Source organism: Tamandua tetradactyla, chromosome 15 (genome assembly GCF_023851605.1).
Source record: "Tamandua tetradactyla isolate mTamTet1 chromosome 15, mTamTet1.pri, whole genome shotgun sequence".
Classification (NCBI taxonomy): Eukaryota; Metazoa; Chordata; class Mammalia; order Pilosa; family Myrmecophagidae; genus Tamandua; species Tamandua tetradactyla.
Window position 1 is genome coordinate 72,341,469 of NC_135341.1, and position 15,994 is coordinate 72,357,462.

The 15,994-nt window shown below is 46.9% G+C and overlaps 1 protein-coding gene and 1 long non-coding RNA gene across 3 annotated transcripts in view; one reads left to right on the plus strand and one right to left on the minus strand.

The window, feature by feature from the left end:
• Positions 1 to 14,339, minus strand: part of GALNT15 (polypeptide N-acetylgalactosaminyltransferase 15) — a 49,862-nt gene extending 35,523 nt beyond the window's left edge. Inside the window, exon 1 of the mRNA XM_077130053.1 lies at positions 13,019 to 14,339. Coding sequence (XP_076986168.1) covers positions 13,019 to 13,563 — 545 coding nt within the window. The 5' untranslated portion in view covers positions 13,564 to 14,339. The remainder of the gene's footprint in view (positions 1 to 13,018) is intronic.
• The window catches only part of LOC143657544 (uncharacterized), a 114,898-nt gene continuing 111,478 nt past the window's right edge, over positions 12,575 to 15,994 (plus strand). For both annotated transcript variants that reach the window (XR_013162893.1, XR_013162892.1), the window contains exon 1: positions 12,575 to 12,713. This is a non-coding gene — a long non-coding RNA (uncharacterized LOC143657544). The remainder of the gene's footprint in view (positions 12,714 to 15,994) is intronic.

Sequence of the window (15,994 nt, forward strand, 5' to 3'; positions counted from 1 at the left end):
AGAAAAAGAAGAAGAACAAGGAGATGTGTTATGTGTTCTGACGGTGGCAAATTTTCAATAAACAGAAGTTGCTCAGGTTAATGTATGCTGCTGGCTTCTGGTGTTACCTAAGGATGTCTCTGAGAACATCCTTCAACACAGCAGAGAGGTCAGGTGTTTGAGAAATAATAGTCCCTGCTCTTTGTAGAATTTTCCCATGCTTTATCTCGTTCATCCTCACCCCCACCACTGGGGCTGCTGCATTGCCCAATTCCAGCAGGAACCATGCTTACAGAACATCGTGTGATGGCGCCTCTTGGAGTTGGGCAATGTAGCAGATCCAAGGCAAAGAAAGCCATGTGTGTGACTGGGGTTCATACAGATTCCCTGATGGACCCAGCCTCCCTGGGCCCCCCATTCAGGAGCCAGTGCAAGCAAAGGCCTCCCATTTCTGGTTCCCCAGGTAACTGATGGCTTCCATTTTGCTTTGTTAAAGTGCAGGAGGATAAGACCTGTGGTGGTAAGTATTTACTAACCCCTTAGCCAATGCAATTGTGTGGAATTTGGAAGACTCTTGTATAAGAATTTTAAAAGGTCTAGCCTGTGTGGCTCTGCTCACCTATGTCTGGGAACTCCGGGTCCCTGACGTTATGAGGATGATGATGGATCTCAAAGGGGAGAGAAGAGACAAGGTGAAAGGTGGAAGGAGAGGACAGAGATGGAGGTGTTGAGTCACAATTTATGCATCTTTTCTGCCTGCCCATTTTTCCAACCCTTATAGAGCTTTGGGGGTTGGGAAGTAAGAGTTGAGTAGATCAGAACTAGGTTGAAAGTTTGAGCAGCGATTCACTAGAAACCTTAAAAAAACAAAACAAAACAAAACAAAAAACTCCAAGGTCCATCCAAAAAGGATCTTTAAAAAGTGAGTCTTAATGAAGCTTGAAGACATTGTGTTGGGTGCAATAAGCCAGTCACAAAAGGACAAATGTTGCATAACTTCATTGATATGAAAAAAATTAGAATAAGAAAATTCATAGAGTCAGAAACTAAAATACATGGTACCAGGGGCCTGGCTGCAGCAGAGAATGGGGAGTTAATGCTTGATTGGCACAGAATTTCTGTTTGGGCAATGAAGAAGTTTTGAAAATGGATGGTGGTGATGGTAGCACAGCATTGTGAATGTCATTAAAACCACTGAATTGTATGTTTGAATGTGATTAAAAGGGGAAATTTTAGGCTGTGTATATATGTTGCTAGAACAAAAAATTTTTAAAAGCCATAGGACTGTACAGCACAGTGAACCCTAATGTAAGTATGGACTATAGTCAGTAGTAAATTATGGTAATATTCTATCATCCATTGCAACAAAAGTATCACACTAATGCAAAGTATTAATAAAGGGGAGGGGGTATATTGGAACTCTGTATTTTTTGCATTATTTTTCTGTAGACCTATAATTTCTTTAACTGAAAAAAAAAATGCCCAGAAAGAAAAATGAACCCTAAAGTTCCTCTAGGTCAGCCTCTCCTTGGTACTCTCGCCCCTCTGGAGGGAGCCTTCAGTCAGCCAGGGGACCATGAATGAACGGGGGCTGCGGGATTGCAGGGAACCAGAGACCACTTGCTTACCTGGAAGGAGCAGCTGGCTTTGCTGGGAGAAGCAGTCAGCCCACCTTTGCTAGATCTTACTAATTTTCAGTATGGAGCTAGAAACTGAATGATGTGAAATTTCCTGATATTTAAGTGTTGGCCACTAATCCAATTAAAAAAAAACCCTCCTTGGCCCGTGGGTGGCCATTTTGTGATGAGTCAGGCAAATTTGTCCCTGCCGCCATGGGCTGGGCCCTCCTCCTTTATCGGCAGGCAACACTTTGCCCCTGTGCTGCTTTTCTCCTGTAAGACTTGCCTTGCGAGTGGAGCCAGCACTGTGTTTTACAGCCTGAGCCAAGATAGTGGTCTGGAGGGACGAGTGTGAGACTGGGTGTCCAAGGAAATGCACTGTGTGCCCTGGAAGAAGGTCATCTGCATGCTCAGACCTTTGAATCCCCTCTTGAGTAAGAGGCAATTAGGGACCTTGGGCAAGTCTGTCACCTCTCTTTTCTGGGTCTGTTCTTTTATCCGGTAAATAAGGGGTTCACTACAAGTTGTCCAAAGACCCTTCCAACTTCGAGTCACTGATCTGTTCTTGCCAAGTGAGAATGAGGAATTTAGAGTGGACTCTGTAATGTTTTGGGCATCTTATTAATATTCATCATTGCCAATTTCTCCACATCCTCACCAGCACTTATTTTTGCATGTTATTTTACTTTAGCTATCTTTGTGGGCATGGAATGGTAGTTCACTATGGTTTTGATTTGCATTTCCCTAATGCCTAATGATATTGAGCATCTTTTCATGTATGCAAATTGACTATTTGCATATCTTTTTTTGAGAAATATCTATTCAAATCCTTTGACATTTTAGATTGGGTTATTTGACTTCTCATTATTGGGTTATAAAAGTTCTGGATATATTCTGGATATAAGTCCCTTTTTAGATATATTATGTGCAAATATTTCCCCCATTCCATGGGATGTGTTTTTACTTTCTTGATGCTGTCCTTTCAGGCACAAATGTTCTTAATTTTGTTGAAGTCCAATTTATCTTTTTACTTTTAAGCCACTATATTTTCAGGTGGTTTGTCATAAAGCGCTAAATAATAAAGTCATATCCCCATTTTAAAGAAGAGGAAATGAGTCCAGAAAGCTTAAGTGCCTTGCTTAATCCCACACAGCAAATAGCTGACTGCCAGTCTGACTCCAAACCCAGTGCTCTTAAGCAATATATATGTATATTGCCATATTGGGATAAAGTGCTAGCTAAATGCCTTAATTTTAGAGTCATAAGGCTTGGCTCCCAGTTTTCAGATCAAAGTGACAACGATGGATGGTTATTTGAAGAACATGTAAGCCATGCTTTCATTGACATGCACTGGACTGACTACCTTGATTCATTAAAGCCTTCAGAAAACAATTTACTTGGGCTGCATTGTAATTTACTTGGACCCCATTGTTTTGAATGACTTAAAAATTTGTTTATTTGGAGTCATACTTGGCACATACTCTCAGCTTTCATCAGAGGTCAGTATAAGAATCAGTGTCATGAAACTGTTTGTATTTATAGAGGGAACCGGTTGAGAGTGGTGTCTCCTCTGCACTTTCTATTCCCCCAATGAAGCTATGAAGGGAAATTCCTTTCAGTTATAAGTGCCATGATAAATGTTTATTTCTGTGAGGAACTGTTATGCTTTCTTTTCATGAACATTAAAATCATTGCACCTAATGTGTTTCCTTTTTCAGTTTGGCTGCTTGGAAGCTCAGAGTAAGGGAACAGAGTATATAGTCATAGTGAGGCCATATGGAGTACATACATTCATTCTAGTTTTGTCTTTGATATTGACCTTCCATCTTTCCATCCAGTCATTTAACAAATATTTTTTGACCACCTGCTATGTGTCAGGACTCAAAGATTAATTAAATAGATATGATCCTTGTGGCATCCCTGCCAATGTCTCCTTGGGCCTTATCATTGCAATATGGGACAGCTAACTTCTGATCATTTGAGTGCTTTCTCCAATAGTCACAGGTGCTCTCCCCAAGCACCAACAGACCCTGAAGAGCAGGAGAATTAATCCCCATCCCCACCCCAGCGACTGCCCTCATCCAATGGCCAAAAAGAGCTGGTAGATTAATACCCAGCACACTCGACCCTGCAGGCAAAGAAGGAGACAAGTTGGGATGCGCGTCCTACACTGTCTCCCAGGGCTCCCCAGCAGGATTGAGCTCTGGGAGTGCTCAGAGGTATCTGTCTTGAAAAACACCCTTCATTGGCTGCCTTCCATTCTCTGCTTCACTTTCCCCATCCCCTACTCATGCTTTCCTGGGATCAAATGCAGAATAAACCCTTGTCTCAGGGTCTGCTGTGGCGAGAACCGAAACTAAGATAGTCCTGACATCGTGGAGTTTATGTCCTATTAGATCCATAGCCAAATAATTATTCAAGACTGTAATAAGTGCTCACAGGAAACATTGAGGAAATGGAGAAGTGAGATCAAAGCAGAGAGCTGAGAGCCAAGTGAGAGGCTGTGGGTGGGGAACCGGGTTCCTGGCAGATGTTGCAACTTGTGCTACAGCCCAGAGAGGAAAGGAGCTCAGCCTGAACAGGAACTGAAGGAAAGATGTTCTAACGTCTATTTCCCCTAAACCTGACCCAAAAATTGTATTAATAGCAACTTTCTATTTTATGATGTATCTTCTTATAATCTACTTCAAATCTAATAAGGTAAATAGGCAAGCAAACTAATGAGCAAAATATAAATAATCCAAGCAAGGGAACTTGGGCAAGTCACGTAAACTCTCTGAGCCTCAGATTCTTTCAGTTGCAGTGGGCATGTAAACTAGTCTGCTCTACCCATGCATGCCAAAGCATTGATGAGGGAATCAATGAGGCATTGCATTGAAAAGATTTTGGAAATAGTTAAGCAGTATTCAAATGTGACTAGGTACTCATGGAGAGGATCCACGAAGAAATGCTTGCTTTTATTAGTTAAATAATAGGGCTAATTTCTTTGTCCTTCATCCCTAAAGTACATTCCCCAGCATGAATATCTGGTGACTATTTTGCTATCTCAGTTTGTATGCTTAGGATTAGATAGAACCACACACGTGTCCAAAAGCCCACCCCGCAACTTTATTTGTCCATCTGCTGAGTGGCAGCAGGGAGAGAGTAAAGACCAGGGACTTTGGAATCAGATCAACCTGGGTTGAATCTGGCTCTGCTATTTACATACCTTAATCTGCTAACTGGGGTGCTGAGCCCTCCCTCCAGGGATTAAAAGGGATATGCTGACCTATGGTGGCATTCAATAAATGTTAGCTGTATGTCACCACACTCCAATATCGGAGGAGCCTGGGTTCTTGTGTATGCACTCAGATGCATGCCCTCTCTTTATGCAGCTCTGGGATCCCCTAGGAGCTTGGAAAATATGTGTGGATGATGATACTGAAGAGAATGAGTCACTGTGTTGCACCAGATGGCCCAGCCATGGCACCACACTCTTACCTGTCCCTCACCTGGCCAGAGCAGAAAGGTTTCTGCTGTGTTTTCTAAAGCTGTGTCTGGGCTTATGCACTGCCACCCCCTACCAAATCGGCAGAGGATCCCCACTCAAGCAGACTTCCACATCTCAACCTGGATCCCACCGACATAAGGGCTAGTTGCCTAGCTACATCCCCCACTGCACACCAGAAGTTCTATGGGGTTGGGGCCAGGTCTTGCTCAGCTTCTTCCCTCAAGGAGCATATGGACCAGCTATCAGTTTAAACAAGAGAATAATACAATAAAATTCCTACATTTTGAGAAAATCCCAATGCTTAGCCCATCTTGCCTGTAATTGACGAGTCTCATGTTGGGAACAGAAGCTTCTTAGCCTGACCTGGGGATAGTAGGGCTGGAACGCAAACTGGAGATGACTTCTCAGAGGAATGGGCAAAGAGCTTGCAGAACGAGAAGGACATGAGGAAGGGGCTGGTACCTGACACTGAAGCTGATGCTGTCAGCCTGTTCTCAGCAAAGGGGACAGGCTAGTGTGTCATGCAATCACCTTCTCTTGGTGGGGGTTCTCTGAAATCCCTTGGCCCCTTCCGAGAGGCTCTAAGGTATCCTTGGCCTTATTCTGAGCCTGTCGCTCCAGCTCTGGAGTAGAGACTGGGAGTCGCCAGTATGAGGACTGACCAGAGGTCTATGAAGCATCCTGGCCCCATAGTTCGGCCAGCCAGGAAGAGTCTTCCCTGGTGAGTGGTCAGGGGAACCTTCCAGATCCTCTATCTCATGGAGTTAGCAGGTCAGAGAATGGGCATTAGGCCAACGATAAAGCAATGGAAACCAAAAGGTAGCCCAGGGCTTCTGAGATGTTAACGTCCATCTGAATTTCCAGGGGATCCTGTCAAAAGGCAGATTCTGATTGAACGGATCTGGGCGGGGCCTGACTGTCTACATTTCTAACGAGCTCCCAGGAGATGCTGATGCCTTTGGTCTCAGGTACCATGAGGGCAGAGGCCTTGAGCGGGTGCCCAGGACACCTGCTGTTGAAGGACTGTCAAGGAGCCTTAGTGCCTTCGCGAGTCCGCTTTCTGCCTATATCCTGTTCTTCCTTGAGTTTTGGCTGCACAGTGCCCTGTTCCTTACTTCCTATGCAAACTTGGAGTACCCCTGTCATCCAAAGTACCTCTGTTCCTTGAGTTCTGCTGTTTTTTCCTTTCACCCTAAAAGGGCCTAAATTAGTGGTTCTTAACCTGGATGCACATTAGAACTACTTATGGATTATTCTACAGAGAGTTTGGTTTAACTGGTCTGGGGTGGGGCTGGGCACAAGAATTTGTAAAACTCTCCAGATGAGTCTACTGTACAGCCAGATTTGTGAACCTTTGGCCTCATTGGTGTTTCTCAAACTTTAACATGAGTTATCACATAGGGATCTTGTTAAAGTAGAGATTTCAATTCAGTAGACCTGAAGTTCTGCATTTCTGATGCTGCTGGTCTGAGGACTTTGAGTGACACTGGGGTAAGTGATACCAAAAGTATTTAGTAATTAAAAAACAAAATTTCAGATTGACTATCTTTAATCTAATCCCCTAGGCCAGCCTGGTTTAATCCCAAAGCACAGCAAGTTTCTGGTGACCACACTGCTCACCTTGAGCACATATGTCCCAGATGAATTATACTCAGTCCTGTCCACACCACACCCCTATACAGGGGTGATGGACCCAGACCTGAAGTCCAGGGCAGGTACTGACCCTAGCTGTGGCCCCACTGGATTCCGATGCCTGGAAGCTTGGCACTGTCAGTTTCCTTCACAACTTGGCCAGCCAGTCTCCAGAATCACCACTCACACTGACCATTCTGGATTGTTTAACCCCTTTTTTGGGTAATGAGTGAAGTTCCAGCCTCGGCTCTCAAACCCCGCCTACTCCTGTTCCTGCTCTCCTTTCACATGCCCCTTCCCCCACAGGGGAGTGCCCACCATCTCTCAGATTTATTGGCCTCTGGTCCTCTGACTCCTCTCTTTTTAAGCTTCCAACAAAGGCAGGGAAGGGTGGAGGGGCAGGGAACTGAATGGACCTTATGGAGTGCAACACCAACTTCTCCTTGACAAAAGCACTGCTGTCAAAATGATTCTCCCTGCCCCTACCCCAGCATGGCCCCTGGTAAGGAGAGAGACACAAAGGAGAAGACAATTCCTTCTTATCTCTCCCCACTGACTGTAGAGAGCAGATGGACAAGCTAGTGTCTTGCAGTCCTGGTTCTTAATCCTGATCGCACATTAGAATCATCTGGGGAGCTTTTAAAACACTCAGTGCCCCATCCTTACCTCAGAGCAATTAAAGGAGAATCCTAGAAGTGTAATTCAGACATATGTAGTTTGTTAGGCTTTCCAGATCATCCCAATGTGTAGGCAAGCTAATGAATTGATGATTTATTGGTCCTAAAAGGTAGAAAATCACTCTTCAGTCAAAGACAAGATAGTGATATGATGTCCACAACTGCCCGCTCCATCTTTCCTCTGTTTCTCCAGCTCACTCCTAGGCCCTTTATTCAGGAATATAATCCGGGCGACATCTTTATAGAATTTAATTCTGAAAAAAGTTATCACGCATTCTATCTCATCTGACCTACCACTCTATGCAGGGGTTTTATTATCATCTCTATTTTACAGTTGAGGAAACGGAGGCTCAGAGAGGCTGAGTGACTTGCACAAGACCACAGAGGAAGATTTGGTACAGGCTCCCATCCCTGGTCCACTGTTCCATTGCCTATGTGTTAGTCATAGTCTGTACCAAATTGTCTGCTGTAATGGGGAGAGCATCAGTCATTTGTGAATGTATAAATGGGTCAAAACATACATGCCAGTCATGAGTTGACACAAGCAGACAGCACATGGCCAGATACAGCAGAGCCTACACTTATGTTGACGTGTAAAACTCTGGGTTATGAGAGGGACTGTGTTCTTCTCTATCTCTTTTCTATATTTTCCAACTCCGGTACTACTTCCTACATGTAACCTTCCAAAATTCTACTCCCTTTCCACTTGCATTCTATATTAACGGATCCACAAACAGTCTGGCATCTGTTTTTAAAAACTCGGGTTACTGGACTCCAACTCAGAACTATCAAATCAGAGTTTCCAGTGATGGGATCTGAAAATCTATTTATTTTCACAAGCAGTATAGGGGAACGTGATGCACACGTAATTTTGGAAACCCATGATTTAGTTTCTTGTTGCTAAAAAACATGGTCTGTGGGCCAGCAGTGCCAGAATGATCTGGGAGCATGTTAGAAATGCAGCATCGGGCGGGCCACAGTGGCTCAGCAGGCAAGAATGCTTGCCTGCCATGCCAGAGGACCTGGGTTCAGATCCCTGCCTATGTAAAAAAAAAAAAAAAAGGAAACGCAGCATCATGGGCCCCACCTCTGACCTATGGGATCAGAGTCTGCATTTAACAAGATGCCAGGTGATTCTTATGCATGTTAAGGTCTGAGAAGCACTGCTCTGGCCAACCTGCGTGGTACAGAGAGTGTGTCTTAGACCAGGGATTCTCAAAGTGTGGTCCCCAGATAAGCAGTGTCTGCATTACCTAGGGATTTTTCAGAAATGAAAATTCTCAGGCCCCACTCCAGGCCTACTGAGTCTGATCTGTAGAGTAACCTGTATATTAACAAATCCTCTTGATATTCTGATATGCACTCAAGTGTGAGAGCCTCTGCCCTAGACAGGAAATTACAAAGCACTTTCTCATTTTTGAGTATATTTGATCCTGGGAATCAGTTGCCCTTAGACTGGCTGCCTGATTGATCAAAGGAGACCTGGAACCTGGAAGAGTTTTGGAAGCTGTGGATAAGCCAGGAGGCTAAATGGGAAGCGTGGATAATCCAGGAGGCTAAATGGGCAAGATTTGTTCCTTCCATCCCCCTGTTTTAACAGCAGGTTTGAAGGGCTGAGTTAAACCTATACCTCAGTTCATGGCTTATTTTCATCTTTGGTCCATCATAGGCCCTTTTCTTTACTTCATTTATATATATATATATATATATATATATATATATATATATATATATTTATATTTATATATATATTCACTTTTATCCCCACCCCACTCCCAAGATCTTCCACTTCCCACAGCACACTCATTCCAGTGAGTGTAATCTTTCTTTATTTGTTCTTGTGAGGTGGGGATTGGTTAGTGGGCATGGATTTTGCATTTTCCTAGTGGCCCTGTGCTAGGCATAGCTCTCTCTGTTTCTTACACTTTTTTACTCAGCGTGGTATTTTAAGGTCTTCCTTTATTGTTGAATGTGCTGAGTCTGTTGCTTCTAACTCCTGCCAATTATTCCTCGAATGCACCCACTTCCTCTTTTGCCCCATGATGGGGACACCCAGATGGCGTCCAACTGCTCAGAACCACAGATATTATGATGACAGCCTCCTACATGTCTCCTTGTAAGACTGGCTATGTTCTCCCCATTTTATGGATGGATAAACTTGAAATGCTTCCAACCCAAACGACTTGGCCAAAACTCTGGTCTGGTATGTGGCAGACGTAGAAAGCATAGCATGGTGGTTAAGAGTATGACCGTGGTGGTAGATACACCTAGCCAGGTAACCTGGGGACTGTCCCTTCCCTTCTCTATGCCTCAGTTTTCTCATCCATAAAATGGAAATGATATTATCTACTTTATACTGTTGTTATGAAGACCAAATGAATGAAAACCACTTAGCACAGTCCTTGGCACATAGTAAGTGCTCAATTGATGTTCACCATAATTTTACCTCTTCCCAGAGATTCCCTTTTGACCTCCCCCACATTGATTTTTGGGGAGTGGAGGTGGTGGCAATCTTGAATTACTGGTAACCTTCCTTGGATGCCTTCTTTTCAAAGTGGCCTCTGGCTAGGATCCTAAAGGTGCCCAGAAAAGGCCTGTGGCCTAGACAATGGGGAATGGTCAAAGGTCAGGGTTGGTTTGGGGGTTTTGGTGTAGCAGTTGGGGACAGCAGGGCTTGAATGCGTTAGGATGGACTTGCAAGAGACCCTGGAGTGCGATATCTGAGTGGGGCTGGGTGATGGTACCTGGGACACTATATCCGGAGGCTTCCAGGGTGTTCCAGCATTGTCTGGGCCCTAGCAGGAAAAGCAGCAGTGCAGGCCCTGTACACAGAAGGTCCTTAATAGATCACTATTTTTTGTGTGTGTTGTATTTGGGCCAGTTTGTGAAGTGGTGGGAGGAGGAGAATCCTGTCACCCTGGAGGGAGGGTGGAGGGGCGGGTGCCTGGTTTTACAGGGAATCCCTCCTGCATCCTGGAGGGGCCCAGAAGGGCCCTGGTGCCTGAGTTGTGGATAGGAGAGGAAGATCTTGGCACCAAGGCCTGAGTTGCATGGGCCGCCTTGACAGGCTGGGGCCAGCAGAGGGCGCCACACACCTCCGGACAGAGCTGGGGGCTGTCATGTGAGAGCGTGGCAGGTCGGTGGGGGGAGAGACTGGCCTTCCAGGTTTGCACAGGACTGAGGGGTTTCCCCAGCGGGCCTAGGGAATTTCAGTGCTAAAGCTGGATAGTCTTAGGCAAACTGGGACGAATTGGTCACCCTAGATGGAGGAGGGTCTAGGTCTGGTGATAGAAGAAGCAACCTTTGGAGGGGCACACACACACGTATGCACACATTTGCACAATACACACATATGCACCCTCATATGAACCATACACTTGCACACACATGCACTGAACAACTATGAACATATCACATTCATAACACACAGTACACTTGCACATGAACAAACACACAGTCATAGCACAGTTATAAGACAAACATGCAACACACATTCACACAATTACACATTCACATTCTGCACATGTAGCACACTCACAATAAATACATGCATACCATGCAAAAATATGCACAACAACACAGCACAACGCAAAAATATGGACTCATGTACATCATACCACATGTACAACAGGCATAATATATGCATGTACCACACACAATACACACATACACTCATGATACATGTGGACACACGCACATAAAATCATGTAACTCATACCTATGCGCACACATGCACGATAGGCACATACTAAACATACAACACACATGCATGGCACACTTTCAACACACAACATACTGCACACAAACACAAAGTGCACACATAACACACATGCGCAAACACACATACACATTACACTCACAAATACACATATGCACAACACACTTGCACAAGGCAGATACAGTAACACACACACACCCTTGGTAACCTAAAGCCCTCTTATCCAAGGTTATATTTCTTATTGGCAAAATGGGAATACTCATTTTTGCCCTAGGTTAATGAGAAAAATGTCAAAAGAATTTTGAAAATGATAACTTCATTCATTTCATTCACTCAACAATCGTATTTTACTGTGTGTTGATCTTTGGGATGTACAGTACAGACTCAGTCCCGACAGGCTGCAGTCACTGAACAAATGAATACATCAATGACCATTTAGCTTTGGTTGTAATAAGGTCTATGAATGAAAACTGCAAAGTGGAGAGAAAGCCCATTCCAGAGTGGAGCGGGCCGGGTGGTTGAGGAGGAGCCTGGGGGCCTCCTGAAAAGGCTCCTCAAGCCCAGGCCTGCGGTGGACTCTGGATACACTGGTACTAGGGCAAAACGCGCAGTGTCCAGAGCACAAGATTTAAGGAGGCACCCACTCTGCAGTGCGGACCCTGCATTTGCATGACCCTGAGAGCAAGTGCTTCCTTAAGTTTTACACCCCGGTTGCCTCACTCTTCTCTCCCTGGTCCAGACCCTGTCAAACTGCAGAGAGAAGGGAGACCCGTGATCTGGGAGCATGTGGCTCTGCTCCCAGCTGCTGCTCTACTCATATCCTTTCACCTAGAGGGCTGGAGGGGCGCTTGCTTCCCTGAAGACTCTTGCTCTGGGAAGAGCAATGACTTATAGGGAGGGGGCCAAACCAGTTGCATTGCCCCCTGGGGACACAGGTAACCAGCCCCCACCCTCCTCGTGCCCAGCCGTGGGGATGGTGGAGAACAGGATGGGGGGGCAGTAATAGGACGTGCCACCATCCCTGGATGGATCCAGTGCTGCCATGGCATCCACACTACCCGGCTTGCCTCTGGGCTTGATTAGACACCAGTCAGAACAGGGTTCTAGCTTTTGGACGCTGTTGCACTTCCTTGGTCTGGAGGACTAGAAGCCAGCTTGCCCTGGAGGGTGGCAAAGAGTGGGGGTGAAGGCAGACCAGAGCTTGATGGCCGGGGTTTAAATCTCTGCTTTGGCCCTACCAGCTGTGCAACTATGGGCAAGTTATTTTACCTCTCTGTGCCTTATTTTCAGGTCTATAATATAGGCAAGTTAATACTGTCTTCCATCCTACAGAGTTGTAAGGACTTTCTGAGTTAATACCTGGAAAGATCTTAGATTAAAGCTCTGCATATAAATATTAGCTACAATTATTATTTTGATCCAAAATAAAAGCAAACACTAACAACGGTCATAATGTACTGGAGTCCGAATGTTAGAATTGGGAGGTGCTTTGGAGAAAATCTGCTCCAACCCCCTTCCGCATTTTATAGATGAAGCTGTCTGACCCAGGAATCCAGAGTCACAAGGACAGAACCCAGGACAAGAGAAAGAATGAACAAGTAAGAGTTCCTTATTTTCTATTCTCTAGGACAGAGGTTCTCACCTGGAGGGCTTGTCACATGCAAATTCCTGGGCTCCACCTAGATTTCTGATTCAGCAGGACTGGGGTAAGGTCTGAGAATTTGCATTTCTCATGAGCTCCCCTGTGGTGCTGTCCTTGCTAATCCGGGGACCGCACTTTGAGAGCCACTGCTCTAAGGGCAGTGGAGGCAGAGGGCAGCAAATGTGTGTCCCTGGGTTTGCTGCCCCCGACTGCCTTCCAGTACCGGGGTGGGGCGGGAGGGGAAGTGAGGGCCTTACTTACAGCGGGTGCCGTGCCTCGGGCAGGGCCCTTTGCAGGGGGATGCGGGCGCTGAGCCCCTCATTGAGGCCATGGGGGTCCAGGCTGAGTGGGGCCAGATCATCTTCATCAGATACCTCCCCATCCTCCTCCTCGGCCCCCCAGTCCCTCTCTGGGGTCTCCTCATCCTGCCTCCTGCTCGACTGCTTGATAAGCCGGTAGTTCCCAGCTCTCCAGCCCTGGCTCTGGTTCCTTCTGGCCCTGGGTGAGGCCACAGCCACCAGGAGCTGATCCTCCCGCAGCGAGGTTAAGGGGGGCAGGCCCTCCAGGGGGCCGTACTCCCAGCCCTCGTCCTCGGCCTCCAGCACCCATTCCTGGGATCCCCCGAAGTCCAGGAGGTACCTGGCTTCAGAGCTGCGCGCGCCCGCCTGGGCCGTGCCAGCCGGGCGCGGGGCGTGCGGGGGAGGGTGCAGCCCCGACAGCAGCAGCAGCACGCAGCCCAGCGGCAGGAGCAGCAGGAGGAACTGCAGTCTGCCTGGTCCATGCCTGTACCGCTTCCTCAGGAGCATGTTGCTGGAACTTGCCAAACGCAACAGGTCATGTTAAACTTCACGTTCTCATCCTGCTCTGGGCTCCTTCAAGCTGGCAGCAGAACCTGGGTCCCTGGTTCCGCCTAGAGGCTTTTTTGTCTCTCATTTAACCTGCTCCTTTCTCTCCATCTGACATTTGCCAAGAGCATGCATAAGGCGCGCTTCTACTTGCAAACAGAAAGCCGTAGGACCCAAGTTCCACCCAGGTCCTCCGTGGGTGACTTTGTTCAATCCCCTTCTGAAAGTCCATTCACAGGGATTTCAGACTGAATTGTCTGCCCCCCACCCCCACCCCTTTGCCCCTTTTTGTCCTCAGGGGGAAAAAAATGATTCCATTCTGCTCAGGTGTTTAGTTCCCATGTGTTTCGTTTTCCCCTTGCATGAATGGTCAGGTGGCTATGAGATGTCGGGGTGAGCTGGTGGGTCCTCAGTCAAGCAGAGCTGACAGCCGTCCTCCTTTGGACGCCTCGAGTCGGGTCAGATCAACAGATGTGAAGCCGGCAGGCAGTGCCTGATTTCCTTTCACACACAGCTCCCGGCGCTCAGGCTCCGCCGAGCCCCGTGCCAGACACAGCCGGAGCCAAGCGTGCGCCTCGCTCTCGGTCCTAACGCCCTCACTGTTCCTCGGCTCGGCCACAACCCGACGGAGCTGGACCTCTGCAGAAGATAAAAGCCATCGCAGCCAGAACCAAATCAAAACGGCAGCATCCTGGGAGCTCAGATTTGAATCTCATTCATAGGAAGGCTTCTTCCCCCCGCCCCCACTGAGGGGCCGGGAAACGTGTTCCCTCCTGATTGCAGACAGCCTGTGTGCCTGCCCTGGGGGCGGGTCGTGGCTGCATGTTTATTTGCACCCTCAGCCCTGCACAGGTGGCCCGTGCAGCTAGCTTGGGTCCTCCCCACTTCCCTGGGGACCACTGGCTCTGTCCTTCTGAAAACGAAGGAACAATTTTATGAGACCTTTTATGAGGCTTTTATGAGACCCCTCCTGCTCCCACAAGAGCAAATGAATGCCTACTAGGTGCTGGCATCCTCCTTCAGTCATAAACCTTCCTTCCTTCAACCAACACATACTTAATGAGAACCTACTATGTGCCAGAACTGTTCTGGGGACTGGAGGTACAGCAATGAATAAAACAGACATGAATTTGTGCCTCGTGGAGTTTCTAGTGCAAAGAGATGATAACTGAAGATCTAGTGGAAGAGACAGATAATTAAAATATACAGTGGGACAGAAGTTGATAAATGCTAAGGAGAAAAAATAAAGCGAGGCAAGGGGTTGGGGCTGAGGGTGAGTGTTGCCAATTGAAATAGAGTGGCCAGGGAAGGTCTCACCGAGGAGCTAGCATCTGTGTGAGGCCATGCAGGAGGCGAGGGAGAGGACTGGCTAACCTGGTGATGAGCACTGGGGGCAGAGAGAATAACGAAAGTAAAGGTTCTGAAGTGAGAATGTACCTGGCATGTCTGAGGAACAGCAAGGGACTAGAGTGGCTGGAACAGAGAAGGTGAGGTGGAACAAGATGGCAGATGGGACAGGAGAGGTAATAGGTGGAGCAGAGAGCAAGGAGGGAGGTCACGGAGGACGTTGTAGGGACTCTCAGCTTTTCCTCGAGTGAGATGGGACTCCGTGGAGAGTGTGGAGCAGGGGAGTGACTCAGTTGGATTTATGTTTTCACTAGTTCACTCTGGTCACTGTGCTGAGATTAGAAAGTAGGAGAGCAAAGGGCAGATTCAGGAAGACCCACTGAAATGTTACTGCAGTGAGAGATTATAACGGCTTACCGCAGTGGCGTCAGTGGTGGCGGTGAGAAGTAGTCCGTTTCTGGACATATTTTACAAAGGAACCTATAGGATTTGCAAATGATTGGTTATGGGGTGTGAGAGAGAGAAGAGTTAAGGATGACTCCAAGCTTTTGGCCCAAGTAGCTGGGAGAATAGAGTTGCCTAGTCAGCTGAGATGGGGAAGACAAGGAGGAGCAGGTAGAATGAAGTGACTCTCAGTGGCTCAGTTTGGGACATGAGACGTTTAAGCTGTCTTTTAGGCAGTTAGGTATGTGATAGCTGGAATTCAGGGGACAGCCCTGGCACTCACATATAAGGTTGGATGCCTTCAGCGCACAGGTGTACGCATAGATGTTCAAAGCCGCAAGGCATGAGGAGATCATCAAGGGAGTGAGTGTAAATAGGAAAGAGAAGGGAACCCAGCATTTGCAGAGTTCAGGGGTTTCTGGCTGGAGTCAATTAAGGATACTCACACGGGGAGATAGCTTTCTTCTGACCATTACAGGGCAACAGGGCTGTCTTGTAACGAGCGTGGGGTGGGAAAATGCTGCCATCAGGAAATTCCTGATATGAACTTGCCCCTCGTTTTGATTTTGATCTTAGATTGTGAGCTCATTGCTTCTGTTTT